Raw genomic sequence first — 16,847 nt, 5'->3', positions numbered from 1 at the left:
TGAAGGGAACGACACACGCCTAACTGGCTTCCCCACCTGCTAATGGTGGAGCCCTCGGGCCTTAACTGAACATTGGAAGTAGCCAGGTAGTGGTTACAGTGGGTCCTGGGCAAGACCCAGTACTGTGCTGGCTTCAAGTCTAACCCAGTGCAGTCCCAGTAGTGGTGGCCACAGGGGTACTTGTGTCACCCCATTCCCAGCTCCAGATAGTTCAGCACAGAGAGACTCCATCTGTTTGGGAAAAAATAAAGGAAGAGAAAAAGACTCTCTCTCTCTCTCTCTGATAATCCAGATAATTCTTCAGGATCTTATCTAAAACCGCCAAAACAGTACCTCTGTGAGTCTGCAAAAACCACAGCATTATTGGGCTTTGGTACCAAGTCCCTTTGAATACCTGGAAAGTTCCAATAAATATGACAACAAACAAGCCCAGAGTGTAAAGACTACAACAGATACCTAACTCTTCACTGCCCAGATACCAGCAAACATCCACAAGCATCAAGACCATCCAGGAAAACATGACCTCACCAAATGAACTAAGGCACCAGGAAACAATCCTGGAGAAACAGACGTATGTGACCTTTCAGACAGAAAATTCAAAATTGCAGTGTTGAGGAAACTCAAAGAAATTCAAATTAACAGGGAAGGGATTCAAAATTCTACCAGATGAATTTAACAAATAGATTGAAATAATTAAAAAGCATCAAGCAGAAATTCTGGAGTTGAAAAATGCAATTGCTATATTGAAGAATGCATCAGAACTCTTAACATCAGAATGGATCAAGTAGAAGAAAAAAATTAACGGCCGGGCGCAGTGGCTCAAGTCTGTAATCCCAGCACTTTGGGAGGCCGAGATGGGCGGATCACGAGGTCAGGAGATCGAGACCATCCTGGCTAACCCGGTGAAACCCCGTCTCTACTAAAAAAAATACAAAAAACTAGCCGGGAGAGGTGGCGGGCGCCTGTAGTCCCACCTACTCGGGAGGCTGAGGCAGGAGAATGGCGTAAACCCGGGAGGCGGAGCTTGCAGTGAGCTGAGATCCGGCCACTGCACTCCAGCCTAGGCGACAGAGCGAGACTCCAACTCAAAAAAAAAAAAATTAGTGGGCTTGAAGACAAGCTATTTGAAAATACACAGTCAGAGGGGATAAAAGAAAAAAGGGTAAAAACAATGAAGCATGCCTACAAGATCTAGAAAGCCTCAAAAGGGTAAATCTAAGAGTTATTGGTCTCAGAGGAGGCAGAGAAAGAAATGGGAATATAAAGTGTATTCAAAGGGATAACAACAAAGAACGTCCCAACCTAAAGAACTATGGTATGTGAACTACTCTTAAGTAGACAGATTAAATGATGAACCAATCAAAAATGGTAACTACAACTTTTCAAGACATAGTACAATAAGACATCAAGAGATTCAACAAAAAGTTAAAAAGAGGGGAGTATGAAGTGAAAGTGTAGAGTTTTTATTAGTTTTCTTTTTGCACATCTGTTTGCTCAAGCAGTCAGTGCTAGTGTGTCATCAATTTAAAATAACAGATGATAGTATTTGCAAGCCTCATGATAACTTCCAAGGATTGAGGATAGAAGGAACATACCTCAACATAATAAAACACATATACAACAGACTCAAAGCTACTATCATACTGAATGGGGAAAAACTGAAAGCCTTTTGTCTAAGATCTGGAACACAGCAAGCATGCCCATTGTCACTACTATTATTCAACATAGTACTATAAGTCCTAGCTAGAGCAATCAGACAACAGAAAAAAAAATAAAGAGCATTCAAACTGGAAAAGAAAAAGTCAAATTATCCTTGTTTGCTGATGATATTATCTTATATTTGGAAAAACGTAAAGACTCCACCAAAAAACTATTGGAACTGACAAAGAATTCTGTCAAGTTGCAAGATACGAAATCAAAATACAAAAAACAGTAGCGTTCACGTATGCCAATAGTGAACAATGTGAAAAAGAAATCAAGAAAGCAATCCTATTTATAATAGCTACAAATAATATAAAATTTGTAGGAAACAATTTAACCTAAGAAGTAAAATATCTCTAAAAGGCAAACTATAAAACACTGATGAAAGAAATTGAAGAGGACACACAAAAAATGGAAAGATATTCCCTGTTCATGGATTGGAAGAATATTGTTAAAATGTCCACACAATCCAAAGCAATCTACAAATTCAATACAATCCCTATCAAAATGCCAATGCCATTATTGACAGAAATAGAAAAAAATCCTAAAAGTTATATAGAATAACAAAAGACCCAGAATAACCAAATGTATTCTGTGAGAAAAGAACAAAACTGGAGGAATCACATTAACTGACTTCAAATTATACTACAGAGCTACAGTAACCAAAACAGTATGGTATTGGCATAAAAACAGACATGTAGATCACTGGAACGGAGTAAGAAACCAGAAACAAATCCACACATCTACAGTGGATTTGTTTTTGAAAATGGTGCCAATGACATATACTGGGAAAAAGACAGTCTCTTCAATAAATGGTGCTGGGAAAACTGGATATCCATATTGCAGAAGAATGAAACTAGACCCATATCTCTTGCCCTACCAAGTTAAAAAGCTTCTTCACAGCAAAGGAAACAACCAACAAAGCAAAAAGACAACCCACAGAATGGGAGAAAATATTTGTAAACTACCCATCTGACAAGGGAGTAATAACCAGAATATATAAGGAGCTCAAACAACTCTATAGGAAAAAATCTAATAATCTGATTTAAAAATAGACAAAATTTCTGAATAGACATTTCTCAGAGGAAGACATACAAATGGCAAGCAGGTATATGAAAAGGTGCTCAACATCAGGAATCACTAGAGAAGTGCAAATCAAAACTACAATGAGATACTATCTCACCCCAGTTAAAATGGCTTTTATCCAAAAGACAGGCAATAACAAATGCTGGCAAGGTTAAGAAGAAAAGGGAACTCTCATACACTGTTGGTGGGAATGTAAATTAGTATAATCACTATGGAGAACCGTTTGGAGGTTCCTCAAAAAACTAAAATTAGAGCTAGGCTACAATCCAGCAAGCCCACTGCTGGTTATATATCAGTATGTCCAAGAGATAACTGCACTCCCATGTTTATGGCAGCATTATTCACAGTAGTCAAGATTTGGAAGCAAACTAAGTGGCCATCAACAGACGAATGTATAAAGAAAACGTAGTACACATAAACAATGCAGTACTATTCAGCCATTAAAAAAGGAGGAGATCCTGTCATTTGCAATAACATGGATGGGAGTGAAGGTCATTATGCTAAGTGAAATAAGCCAGCTAAAGAAAGACAAACTTCACATATTCTCACTTATTAGTGGGAGCTAAAAATTAAAACAAGTGAACTCATGGAGACAGAGGGTAGAAGGATGGTTACCAGAGGCTGGGGAAGGGAGTGGGGTCTGGGGCAGGTGAGGGCAGAGAGTGGCAAATGTTAACAGGTACAGAAAGTAGTTAGAAAGAATGAGTAAGACCTAGTATTTGATAGCACAACAGGGTGAATAATAATTTACTAAATAATAATAATTTAGCATTTTAAAGTAACTAAAAGAATATAACTGGATTGTTTGTAACACAAAGGATAAATGTTTGAGGAGCTAGATACCCCATTTACCATGATGTGATTATTACACAATGCATTCCTGTATCTAAGTATCTCATGTACTCCATAAATATACAGATCTACTATGTGCTCACAAAAGTTTTTAAAAAAATTTTTAAAGAATTTTCCAGGCCGGGCGCGGTGGCTCAAGCCTGTAATCCCAGCACTTTGGGAGGCCGAGATGGGCGGATCACGAGGTCAGGAGATCGAGACCATCCTGGCTAACACGGTGAAACCCCGTCTCTACTAAGAAATACAAAAAATAGCCGGGCGAGGTGGCAGTGCCTGTAGTCCCAGCTACTCGGGAGGCTGAGGCTGGAGAATGGCGTGAACCCGGGAGGCGGAGCTTGCAGTGAGCTGAGATCCGGCCACTGCACTCCAGCCTGGGCTACAGAGCGAGACTCCGTCTCAAAAAAAAAAAAAAAAAAAGAGTTTTCCAGAATTTTATTGGTTGACTGAATTTATTATGACTTATTTATATCAGACTACTTTCAAAAGAATTTGAGACCTTTGTAAAGTATACATGATTTTGAAAATAATCCTATAAAATATGTCTTGTATTGTCATTCCATAGTTCCTTAAGATAAGGAACTTATCCATAAGATCCGTAAGATTCGTAGTACCTGGATCTTATTAAGAAAATAATTTGTATATCTAATAAGTACCTCAATTTCACTATGTCCCAAACTGAGCTGATTCTGTCTGGCCTCACACCCAATTTTCTCCACTTGTACTCTTTCCAATCTCGGCGATCCACTCTTCCAGTGCTGGAGCCAATAACTTTAGAGTTATCCTTCACTCTTCTTTTTCTCTCTTCCCATATCTATTCCAATAGTAAATCCTCAGTACTCTACTTTTAAAATATATCCAGGTTATCCTACCTCCATTCCTACCACCCTGTTCTGAAATACTGTCAGCTCTTGCCTGGTCCCCTTTCCATTTTTGCTGCTCCCCCACCAGTTTATTTTTGCCAGAGATACTGTTAAACATAATTTGGAACTTGGACTTCTTTCGTGGGTCTCCTCACACCCAGAGGGAAATTCTGTACATGATCTGCCCTTTCTCCCTCTCCAATCTCATTTCCCACAACTACCCCACTCCCTGCTCCTGGACCTCACTGCGTGACCACTACTCCCTGGATACCAGGCACACTCTTTTTTCAACACCTTTGCATGAGATGTTTCCCGTGCCTGGAACTTGCTTTCCTTAGATATGCAGATGGTTTGTTCCCACACTTTTTTAGGTCTTTGCTCAAAAGTTATTTTATCAAGAAAGCCAAGTTATCATCACATATAAAATAACAATCCTAACTCACCCCAACCACCATACTTTATCTCTTTATATTTTTCTCCATAGCATTTTCTCTGTAACATACATACACATACCATATACATGGAAACAGTCCATATCCCCCGAATTAGAAAGGTAACTGACAGCTAGCTGCATTTATATATAACACTGAACGAATGAATGAATGAATGAGAATTATTAAGTTCTATAACAGACCGTGTGTTCTGTACACCCAAGCCTCCACGCAAGACAACCAGACTTCAACTTTTGCTAGACTTGTTAGAAGTGAGGATTTCATGAAATGTGGGTGATTTTGGAGGAATGTTTAATCACAACTTCTGTGATTACTTGGCTTAGACAATCTATTCTTACCTGGAAAACTTAAAAAAAAAAAATACTGCCACAGCTACACTTTTAAGTGGATGGCTTCATTCCAACAAACGTATCAGCCTTGTCTTTGGAGTAAGAGCATATTTGATTACAGTGACCACCTCCTCAACAGCTGTTAAATATTGTGCAATAAAAGTCTGACAATTAGATAATAATCCATCTTTAAACAGATCTAAATCAAAACAATACTGAGGTTTGTTCTTTTGATAAAATCAAATTGCAACGACAAGAAAAACCAAGGGTAATGCTTGATAATATAGAGGCAGCCCATTACTCTAGAGACAAGGATGCAAACAGGACTCCAGAGGGCCTGGAAATAGCATTTTAAGGCCACTGGGAACCTAAACTGCATTTTCTTTCCTGTTCTCAACATCAAAATGCAAAATGGTAGAGTTGTTAAGAACACACACTCTGGGGCCACACTGCCTGGTTTTGAATCCTCACTCTGCCTCTTACAGCTCACTAACTTATTTAACTTTGGTTTCCTCATCTGTGAAATGGGGATAACAATAGCACTCAACTCTTAGGGTGATTGTGAGGTCTAAGCGTCTTAATGTAAATCTATAGAATGGTGCCTATCACAATAGCTATAGTGTTATTTCAGGATTTTCTTCTATCAGTGCTATCAGTACTATTGTTGTATTGCTCTTGTTATAAATAATTGCAAAAAATAAATTCAATCTCAAAGGTAAACAAATAAACATAAATTGATGAGAAACCACACGTCATCTATAATTCTCAATAATTTTTTAAAGGGTATTCCTTTGCCATACTAGCAAACACAATCCTAGAGGAAGACATATAAACATCATCAAAAATCTTTAAAATATATATAGAAATGGAACCAGAAAATATACCTGAGAACTTTAATCGGAGGTAATAGAGATTTACACAACAATTTAAATACATTGATGTTTATCAGGGTTTTTTTTTTTTTTTTTTTTTTTTTTTTTTTGAGACAGAGTCTTGCTCCATTGTATATATGTACTATGTTTTCTTTATACATTCTTTATACATGTTGATGGCCACTTAGTTACTTCCAAATCTCGACTACTGTGAATAATGCTGCCATAGGCATGGGAGTGCAGGTATCTCTTGGACATACTGATTTCCTTTTAGGTAATGTGATTCCTCCAGTTTTGTTCTTTTCTCACATAATACATTTGGCTATTCTGGGTCTTTTGTTATTCTATATAACTTTTAGGTTTTTTTTCTATTTCTGTCAAGAATAGCATTGGCATTTTGATAGGGGTTGTACTGAATTTGTAGACTGCTTTGGGTAGTATGGACATTTTAACAATATTTATTCTTCCAATCCATGAACAGGGAATATCTTTCCATTTTTGTGTGTCCTCTTCAATTTCTTTCATCAGTGTTTTATAGTTTGCCTTTTAGAGATCTTTTACTTCTTAGGTTAAATTGTTTCCTAGGTACTTTATATTATTTGTAGCTATTATAAATAGGATTGCTGTCTTGATTTCTTCACATTGTTCACTGTTGGCACACATGAACGCTACTGTTTTTTGTATTTTGATTTCGTATCTTGCAACTTGACAGAATTCTTTGTCAGTTCCAATAGTTTTCTGGTGGAGTCTTTAGGTTTTTCCAAATATAAGATCCTATCATCTGCAAATAAGGATAATTTGACTTTTTCCTTTCCAGTTTGGATGCTCTCGGTGTAAGGAGACTCACGAAAGAAGTCCAAGCTCCAAATTATATTTAACAGTATCTCTGGCAAAAATAAACTGGTGGGGGAGCGGCAAAAATGGAAAGGGGACCAGGCAAGAGCTGACAGTATTTCAGAACAGGGTGGTAGGAATGGAGGTAGGATAACCTGGATATATTTTGAAAGTAGAGTGCTGAGGATTTACTATTAGAATAGATACGGGAGGAGAGAAAAAGAGGAGTGAAGAATAACTCCAAAGTTACTGGCTCCAGCACTGGAAGGGTGGATCACCGAGACTGGAAAGAGTACAAGAGGAGAAAATTGGGTGTGAGGCGAGAGGGAATCAGGTCAGTTTGGGACATAGTGAAACTGAGGTACCTATTAGATAAATTATTTTCTTAATAAGATCCAGGTACTATGAATCTTATGGATATTATGGATCTTATCCGTATTATCAGTGCTACTGTTGTATTGCTCTTGTTATAAATAATTGCAAAAAATAAATTCAATCTCAACAGTAAATAAATAAACATAAATTGATGAGAAACCATACTTCATCTATAATTCTCAAGAATGTTTTAAAGGGTATTCCTCTGCCATACTAGCAGACACAATCCTAGAGGAAAACATACAAACAGCATCAAAAATCCTTAAAATATATATAGAAATGGAACCAGAAAATATACCTGAGAAATTTAATCTGAGGTAATAGAGATTTACACAACAATTCAAATACACTGGTGTTTATCAGGTTTTTAGTTTTGTTTTGTTTTTTTCTGAGACAGAGTCTTGCTCTCTGGCCCAGGCTGCAGTGTAGCAGCGTGATCTCGGCTCAGTGCTACCTCTGCCTCCCAGGTTAAAGTGATTCTCCTGCCTCAGCCTCTCGAGTAGCTAGGATTACAGGCACCTGCCACTATGACTGGCTAATTTTTGTATTTTATATTAGTAGAGACAGGTTTGTATATTAGTAGAGACAGGGTTTCGCCATGTTGGCCAGGCTGGCCTTGAACTTCTGACCTCAAATGATCCTCTCGCCTTGGCCTCCCAAAATGTTGGGATTACAGGCGTGAGTCATGGCGTCCGGCCTATCAGTTATTTATTATAGTGACAATATAGAGATAAATTAAGTATCAAATACTAGGGGATTAACTGTCAAGAACTAGGAAGTGTTTGAAATTTTAGCCTGCTTACAACCCAACAAATAGCCTCCCAGTGTTTCATTGCTGGCAGAAGACACAAGACTTCTGGGTCAGAGACAAAGGACATTAGTATTCTGTGCACCAGGAGGGATAAGCTTTATCTTCATATTACGTCTCCATGTTCCTCCTCCCTAGTCTAAGGGGCAATATGGAGCAGTCCATATGGATGCTGCACACAGCAGGGCTCTGCATCCTAGATAAGGAACCTTAGAGACTCAGAGTTAAGAAATGCCCATCACATAAACAGGATGCAAGTAATCCTTTGTCCCTGAGGATAACATTATCTTTATTACCCTGGACAGCAAATAAACCTGCCCTCCGCTACTAAGGGAGAAGCTATTCCTTTCTTTCAAGGCTGTTCACTCTAAAGTCATCCTTGAAAAGATAGTTCAGAACAAAAGTGCAAAACTGCAAAAGGCCATGGAGAATTGCCTCCAGACACTAAATAACATATGGTCATCATTACAATGTGGACTATGTGGTTACAAAAAAAATTACTTTTCAGAAGGTTTAATAACATGAGAAAAATATTTTGACATACTAAAAACCAAGCTCTCATTCCCCAAAACTATGCACACACACACCCCCCACAGAGAAAATGGACATTATTCTCTTTTAAGTTGCACTGCTTTATATATATATAAAGAAAAACGCCAATATATACACAGCAATTTTTTCCAGATTTTGAAATTATGCAGAATTGCTATTTTCTTTCTGCTCCTTTGAACTAAATTTCCTGTAATGTATGACTTTTATAATCAGAAAAAGGCTTTCTAGAAAATATACATAGATATGACACCAAAAGCACAAGTGACAAAAGAAAAAATAAGTTGGACTTGATCAAACTTAAAAACTTTTTGTGCTTCAAGGAACATAAAAACAGTGAAAAGAAAACCCACAGAATGGGAGGAAACATTTACAAGTCATATAACTAAGGATTTGTATCCAGATTATATAATTTTGCAACCCAATAATTTAAGACAAAAAACTCAATTAAGAAAGAAACAAAGGAATTGAATAAGCAGTTCTCCAAAAAAGACAGGAAAATGGTTGATAAGCACATGAAAACATGCTCAATATCATTAGTCATTAGAAAAACACAAATCAAAACCAGGACGAGATACCACTTCACACCCACCTGAATGGCTAAAATAAAAAACAATGACAAGAGCTGGGGATGACATGGAAAAACTGGAACCCTTACACATTATTCTCAGGGTTCTAAAATGGTGCAGCCACTTCAGAAAATAATTTGGCAGTGCCTTAAAATGATAAGCACAAAGTTGCTATACGATTCAGCAATTCTGTTCTTAGAGAAATGAAATTCTATCCAAGAGAAATACAAACATATGTCCACACAAAAACTTATCACCGAAGTTCACAGCAGCATTATTCATAATTGCCAAAAAACAGTTACACGAATCTCCCTCAACTGATAAATGTATAAACAAAATGCAGTATTGGCCACAGAACAGATCAAACGAAATGAAGTACTGGTACATGCTACAACTTAGACAAACCTTAAAAACATTAAGTGAAAATAAGAGGTCACAAAAGGCCACATATTATATGATTAAATTTAAAATGTCCAGAAAAACAAGCATATATAGAGACAGAATGTATATTTAGTGGTTACCTTGGGTGGGGAGAGGGAGAAATGGAGACTGATTGCTAATAGGGATAGGGTTTCTTTTTGGAGTAATGAAAATGTTCTGAAATTAGATAATGATGACAGTGATACAACTCTGTGAATATACAAAAAAATCACAGAATTGCATACTTTAGAAAGGTAAATTTTATGCTACATAAATTATATTATACTTCAATAAAACTATTGAAATACATACACTATACATATACACTAAATCACCCATTATTAAAATGGGGAAAATATAGATAATTCAAAAAGTAACAAAAGGGTCAGTAAACATATTTTTGGAAAAGCTTCAACCTCACTAGTAAAAAAAAAAAAATACACTAAAAGAATGAAGTGCTATTCTCCCCTTTAAATTAGCGAAAAATAACCTTAAATAATAAAGCAATGGTATAGTAAGAAAGACAGTCTATATTCTATTACTGAAAGTGTTAAATGACATAACATTTTTGGAAAGTCATTTGGTAATATATAACTACTATAAAACCATTCATCTTATTTGACACAGTAATTCCATCTAGGGTTCTATTCTAGGGAAGAAATCACATGCTGATAACAATCAGATGTTCATCATGACAGTATTATAGTAGCCTTAAAATGGGGAAACGGTAAATATGATGAAATTTCCATAGGATTAAAAAAAGAGCCCCACATAATCTTCTAAAAGTAAGTTTTGAACACTGCAATATGGTACGTTTAAAGAAGCAAACTGCAAAATTGAATGGGTGGTCCTAAATTTCTAAGCAAACAATGTTTAGTGTATGCAAAGAAAAAAACACCAGAAGAAAATGTACCCAAATATTAACAGTGGTTAATTTCCACATGCAGTCCATATTACCTTTATAACCAGAAAATTATTATTTGCTAAAGGAAGAGAAAAGAAGAGCTAGCCCTTGGAGCTGATGGTATACTGACAGTGAATGATCAAGAAAAAGCAAGCCTCATGGATCTACTGATGTCCCTCCATCACAGACAGAACTTGAAAATGAGACCACTATTTTCCCATGGTGAATACAGCATTGTATAATTGTAAGTCAGTGAGTTCAACATTAATTCTGGCAGGGTTCTAAAATGAGTTATTTACTGGAACTTTGTACGAACCTAAAAACTGGAAACCATCCATCAGCAAGAATATCATGGATTCGCTGTCATCATTTCAGAAGACTTCCTTTCTTTCTTGGATGAGCTCTTTGGCGACATGATGAAGGACAAACTTATCAACTGCTAGATGACATCAAACTGAGAGAACTAGTGAATCTGCTATCAGGATCAAGACTCTGAGAGATGGGGGCAAGTGGCTTAAGAAGTCACTTCTGCTCTTGGATAAGATAATGAATGAGGTAATAGAAAGCAAGTTGATTAAATAGTGGACGGTACCAAACTGACAGGAACAGCAGACGTGTATCAGCAACCAAAAAAGACTAAGAGATAAGCAAAAGTCTAAATTCAGTGAGATAATATTCAACACAGATAAGTATAAGATATTATCATCAAGTCTAACTACTAATGGGTAATTCGATGGACATCATCAGTTTAACTACTAATGGGCTAACTACTAATGGATTTCTTTTGGGGGTGATGACAGTGTTCTAGAAGTAGACGGTGGTGATGGTTGCATAATATGTAAATATACTAAAACCACTGAATTGTGCACTTTAATAAAAATTGTGAATTTTGCATTTCAATTTTATCTCATTAAAATATATATAATTGCAAAATATGTTTCATATATATCTCACATGTCAGATACACTGACATCCACAAATATTTAACACTAATACTATAAGATTCACTATACTGTCAAGTAAAATTGTATACAACTGTACAATGCACAAGAGGCCTGGATCAACAAAGCAAATTCTTAAAAATAAAGTAATGAGGCTGGGCACTAGTGGCTCACACCTGTAATCCCAACACTTTGGGAGGCTGAGGCAAGTGGATCACCTGAGGTCAGGAGTTCAAGATCAGTCTGACCAACATAGTGAAATCCCCGTCTCTACTAGCAATATAAAAATTACCTGGGTGGGCCCGGCGCGGTGGCTCACGCCTGTAATCCCAGCACTTTGGGAGGCCGAGGTGGGCGGATCACAAGGTCAGGAGATCGAGACCACGGTGAAACTCCATCTCTACTAAAAATACAAAAAATGAGCCGGGCGCGGTGGCGGGCACCTGTAGTCCCAGCTACTCGGGAGGCTGAGGCAGGAGAATGGCGTGAACCCGGGAGGCAGAGCTTGCAGTGAGCCCAGATCACGTCACTGCACTCCAGCCTGGGCGACAGAGCGAGACTCCGTCTCAAAAAAAAAAAAAAATTAGCTGGGTGTAGTGGCACGTGCCTGTAGTCCCAGCTACTCGGGAGGATGAGGCAGGAGAATCACTTGAACCCAGGAGGTGGAGGTTTCAGTGAGCCAAAATCACACTACTGCACTCCAGCCTGGGCAACACAGCAAGACTCCGTGTCAAAAACAAACAAACAAAAAGTAATGAATTAATTATGCATTCTTCACTAATTCAATTAATTTACTTACTGCATGCTTAGTTGGTCCCAAGCACTGTGTTAGGTGCTATAGCTACAAAGGGCGAACAAGATATAATCCCTACCATCGTAGGACTTCCATCAAGCAGGGGAGGTTGACATTAAATGAACATAACTCAAATAAATGTAACAATTGTAATGAGGATCCTAAGGGGAAAACACAAGGTCTTATGATAAAACACAACAGGCAGATCTGACTTAGATGGGGAGCTGGACAATAGCCTGAGAAATCACAATTTGAAACTAGAAAGATGATGTATTTAGTCAGGTGAAGAGTGAGAACTCATGTCCCCCCAGATGGAACAGCAGTGCAAAAGTCCTGAGGCAGGAAAGAATCGGTCCCACTGGAGAACTCTGTGAAGACAAGCTGTGGTCAGAGGGTTGTGGATGAGAAGACTCACAAAATGAGGCTGGAGAAGTAGGAAGGACTCAGTCTACACAGGGCATTACAAGCCATTCTGGGGATTCTGACCTTACATCCTGGGTAAAAAGGGAAGCCACTCAAGAATTTTAGAAGGGAAGTAGCATGATCAATTTGAGACATAAAAGCATCATCCAGGCCCCTCTGTGAGAAAGGGATTAGAGAAGGGCAAAATAAATAAATCAGGAGATCAGTCAGTGTCAGACTAGCGGGTAGGCGTAGAAAGGAAGAGAAGACACTTGCAAGGTCTGTTTTGGAGGTTATCACATATTCTATTTCATAATTCAAATTTACACATGTGGGAAAAACGCCTTCCAGAAAGACCAAAGCATATAAAGTAGAGATCATTTACCAGGTCCTGGAAACTTTTGCCTCAATCTAGTACCAAACTAAATCCTACAAACACTTCAAGCTACTTCCAGGAGCCCTGAAGTCTTTTCATTTAATTAAGCAGTACTTGAACCCAAATTATGCCCAAGCTTCCAGCAAGTTTTCAGAGCGGTAAATAAAGCCAGATAGTGAAGTAGAAACCTAGAAGTTCACTGGGATGAGCACAGGTAATAGTTGGTGTCCCCCGTTTAACCCAACTGCAAACCAGCTTGTCCTTGGAACTTTTTTTTCCCTCTAAAGGAACCATTCTGGAAGAGAGGCACTCTGCTTAGCATATGCTCTGTTAAAGGCTTCAGTTAAACACACATGCACCCCCAGAAAGAAATATGTGCAAAGCATTCCAGATTATGCACGTGCATCTGTCTCCTTAAACTGCACTCCAGAGACTCAAGCAGATCACAGAGGCTGTCATGGATATTACACAGTCTACAGCGAGTGAATGACTTCCATTGTAACAGAAAAGCAACTGTACATTATACACGCATACAATTCTTTTCCTCTTAAAACTCTACCTACCCACATGGTAAATATTGCTTTAAATCCACAATGGGCCAGATAATCAAACTTTGTATATACTCCTGGCAAACCCAAGACATGAAACCATGAAATCGAAGGAAATTTACATATAGTTTCACCAGGTACGATGTAAGCAAATAATAAAGATGGATATGACCGGTAACAACTATGTATTTAACTCCGCATGCTCTGGAAGTAATCTTGTTCTCTTTTTCTTTTAGACTGTGAAAATTAATATTGCCCTTAAAAATATAAAACAAAAGAAGGATGCTATTTAACCTCAAGGAATCATTTATCTTTGACCGCTGTTATTCTTTTCAGCTTCTTTAGGGTTGTCATTATTTATTACAATATATATTTATACAACTACATGACCACTGTTGAAAATGCTCCTAGTCCTTCTTAAGTCCTTCCAGGTTAAGAGGGCTCTTCCAAGAAGACTTCCCTTGACCTTGAGAGCAAAGCTGATCCTCTATCCAGTCTCCCTCTCTACCCACCACACCTGGCACATGTCTCTATCATACACTGACATATTTACAACTGCCTCCCCTTCCAGACTGTGAGTTCCTGGATGCTCCCAGCACTTAACACAGAGCCTGGCACATGAAAGGTTCTAAATGCTTGTGGAATAAAATAAATGAATAAATGAATCTGATCCATCCAACCTCTGTAATTTCTTATTTTTTTCACCGGCATTATCCCAAATGTGAATGACCCACTCAATTCAATAACACTTCTGACAATTTTCCATTTTCCCCCAATTTCTTCCCACTTTCAGATAAATAACGATTTCTGACTTCGAGTACTGCACTGCTTAGAGGGTATCTATAAATGCCAATTTTAAGAGTAAGAACATTGCTTGAGACTCAGGTTTACATGTGACTTTGTACCAGGTGTCTTTGTATACAGAACAGAAATGGCCTTGACTCCCCCAAATTCATATTCTATAACAAAGTGGCATCCACTGCCATATCACCCTATCATTCTTGCTATCGACATCCACATCAGATATCACTTTTACAAAGGGCCCCCTTTATTATGGAAGGAGGAAGAATGCCCTTGGCAAGGGCAGAGTCCATGAGTTAAATTCATCCGTCTGGAATAAATTATTTAGTATCACTTAAACTCTGAAAGCTTTGAGTTACCTATCCTGTGGTTTACAGCACTGTCTTCTAAGTTTCCAATTTCCTGATTGTGAAGCGACAATTTAATTCCCTAGTGCAAAATCAATACAGTTTAAATTTACTGTCGGAACTGACATTCTCCAGCAAACTAAAAGATTTCTTCTTCCAATGACAAGAGATCATTTTAATCTGCTTTTACAAAAAGGTACTCAGGAACCAGTCCAAAATCTTGGAATGAATTCTTTCTGGACATAAAGCAACTGACTCCACCCCTCTTAAATGTGTGGGATCCCTGGAGCCACCTGAGCTATGGCCACTCTGACCTAGCTTTGACCTGTCAGGGGCCTACATTTTGAATGGAAGTTCATCCTGCAAAAACGCAAGGAGCTGTGGTGGTAGTAACAACAGACAGCCAATAGGGTTTGTAAAGATATTCTTTCACTCGTTTAGGGTTATCAGGCAGTAACGTCGATCATCATTTTCGTTCTAAATTAGATTATCAGTACAACTGAGTAGGAAGATTTGGTACAGCGGTCAACGTTTCCAATGTTAATTCACTGGAGTGATCAGGGGCCATTTGCTTTTGTTGATTAGCAAAAGCTCGTGTTGTTTAAAACACACCAGTGCGTGACGAATCCATAAGCTGCATCCTTTTCTCTAACGAACAAAACAGACTGGAAAAGGCAAGAACACACCATCATTCAATCTACAATGAATATTGATCATCCGTTCTGTATCAGGCCCCTTGCAGCTGCTACGCTAAGGATGGGGATGGGGACTGGGAAGGCCGAATCGGGTGGGCCTGACACCCTAGATTTAAGAAGCCTCCAAGCGCAGGAGCCCATCTGCATTCAGCTCGTTTTCCTTGCACCTGTCACCGAACGGCTTATTTCCCTTTCAACTACTCTGAGCGGCCAACAGCTAAAAGAGAAAGCCTCGTGCCAGGAGAAAGAAGCGATGATCTACACCCAGTTATTAGCAGACAACTGAGGTTCCCTCCCGTCCACCCCTGTGTCCACTGTGCACCCCCAAAACCAAGAGGGCAGGCCCAGCAGCAGCTAACGCTAGGCCTGGGAGGTAGCAAGAGAACAACCGGGCTCGCAGAGACCCCGGGATGCTCAGGCACTGCCTGCTCCTCCCTAGCCCGCGGTCCAGGCTCCGCCGGCACCCCGCAGAGCAGTCGGCCTCCCGCGCGCTCAGCATCCCTCCTCCTCCCCCGTCTCCTCCCGTGCCTCCTCCGCCCGGGCTGGTGCCACCAACCTTGGGCGTGCGGATGTGCTCCATGGCGGGCCCACGTCTGCAGGGTCCCCGGCGGGCTCGGCCTCACGCACCTGCGCGCGTCTGCGGCGCTACAAGAGGGGCGCGGGGAGGGGGCTTCGCGCCCGGGCGTGGGCGGGACGCGGGCTTGGCTCCGCCCCCAGGTGCCTCGCTCGCGGCGTGCGGAGCCTGGGCTCCCGCGCGGCCCTAGAGAGCGCACCTCTGCGCCTGCGCCCACCTGCGCCGCCGCCGCGACTGGCCTCTGCCTGGGGTTGCCGGGGCGAGGGCTGGTAGCTCTCTCTTAAGAGGGGCAGTCGGCGAAGCACTATACGGCTACTGTTCCCCAAGACACAAAGAGGGCCTTGTTTTGGGTGTGGCCTCCTGGAAGAGAGATGGGGAGTACACGCTGCTCCACACCGCCCTTAGGCTTCCTTCCAGGGCGTCCCAGGATAGGTAGGATTTCAGGGTGGGGCGGAAAAGGCTGCCACAGACGCTCCAGACCCAGGACGGTCTCGTGAGCTCGATGTGTGTGTTTCATCCCAGGCGCGGCCGGCATAGCACGGGGGATGCGGATGGAAATAATAGCAGCAGTGTTAGCACCCTGGTAAGTGCGCTACTAAGTCAGGCATCTCACATCCACCTGCGACTTCACTGTTGGAGGCGACACTTTTCCCTTGGCACGGTGTTGGGTGTGCATTTGCCATCTTTAGCTCCAACTGAACTGAGAGAGAGAGATACAAAACATCCATTATGCGGTACCATTTCCCTATTTATGATATT

General features: G+C 39.9%; 1 protein-coding gene across 2 annotated transcripts in view; it reads right to left on the bottom strand.

Annotated features, from left to right (window-relative positions):
• MTMR7 (myotubularin related protein 7) overlaps positions 1–16,204 on the bottom strand; it is a 112,773-nt gene extending 96,569 nt beyond the window's left edge. For both annotated transcript variants that reach the window (XM_050801818.1, XM_050801819.1), the window contains exon 1: positions 16,071–16,204. In XM_050801818.1, coding sequence (XP_050657775.1) covers positions 16,071–16,094 — 24 coding nt within the window. In that variant the 5' untranslated portion in view covers positions 16,095–16,204. The remainder of the gene's footprint in view (positions 1–16,070) is intronic.
• Between the last annotated feature and the right edge of the window lie 643 nt (positions 16,205–16,847).

Source organism: Macaca thibetana, chromosome 8 (assembly GCF_024542745.1).
Source record: "Macaca thibetana thibetana isolate TM-01 chromosome 8, ASM2454274v1, whole genome shotgun sequence".
In the NCBI taxonomy this organism is placed as follows: Eukaryota; Metazoa; Chordata; class Mammalia; order Primates; family Cercopithecidae; genus Macaca; species Macaca thibetana.
Note: the sequence above shows the minus strand (reverse complement) of the source record. Positions and strands in the feature narration are given on the sequence as shown.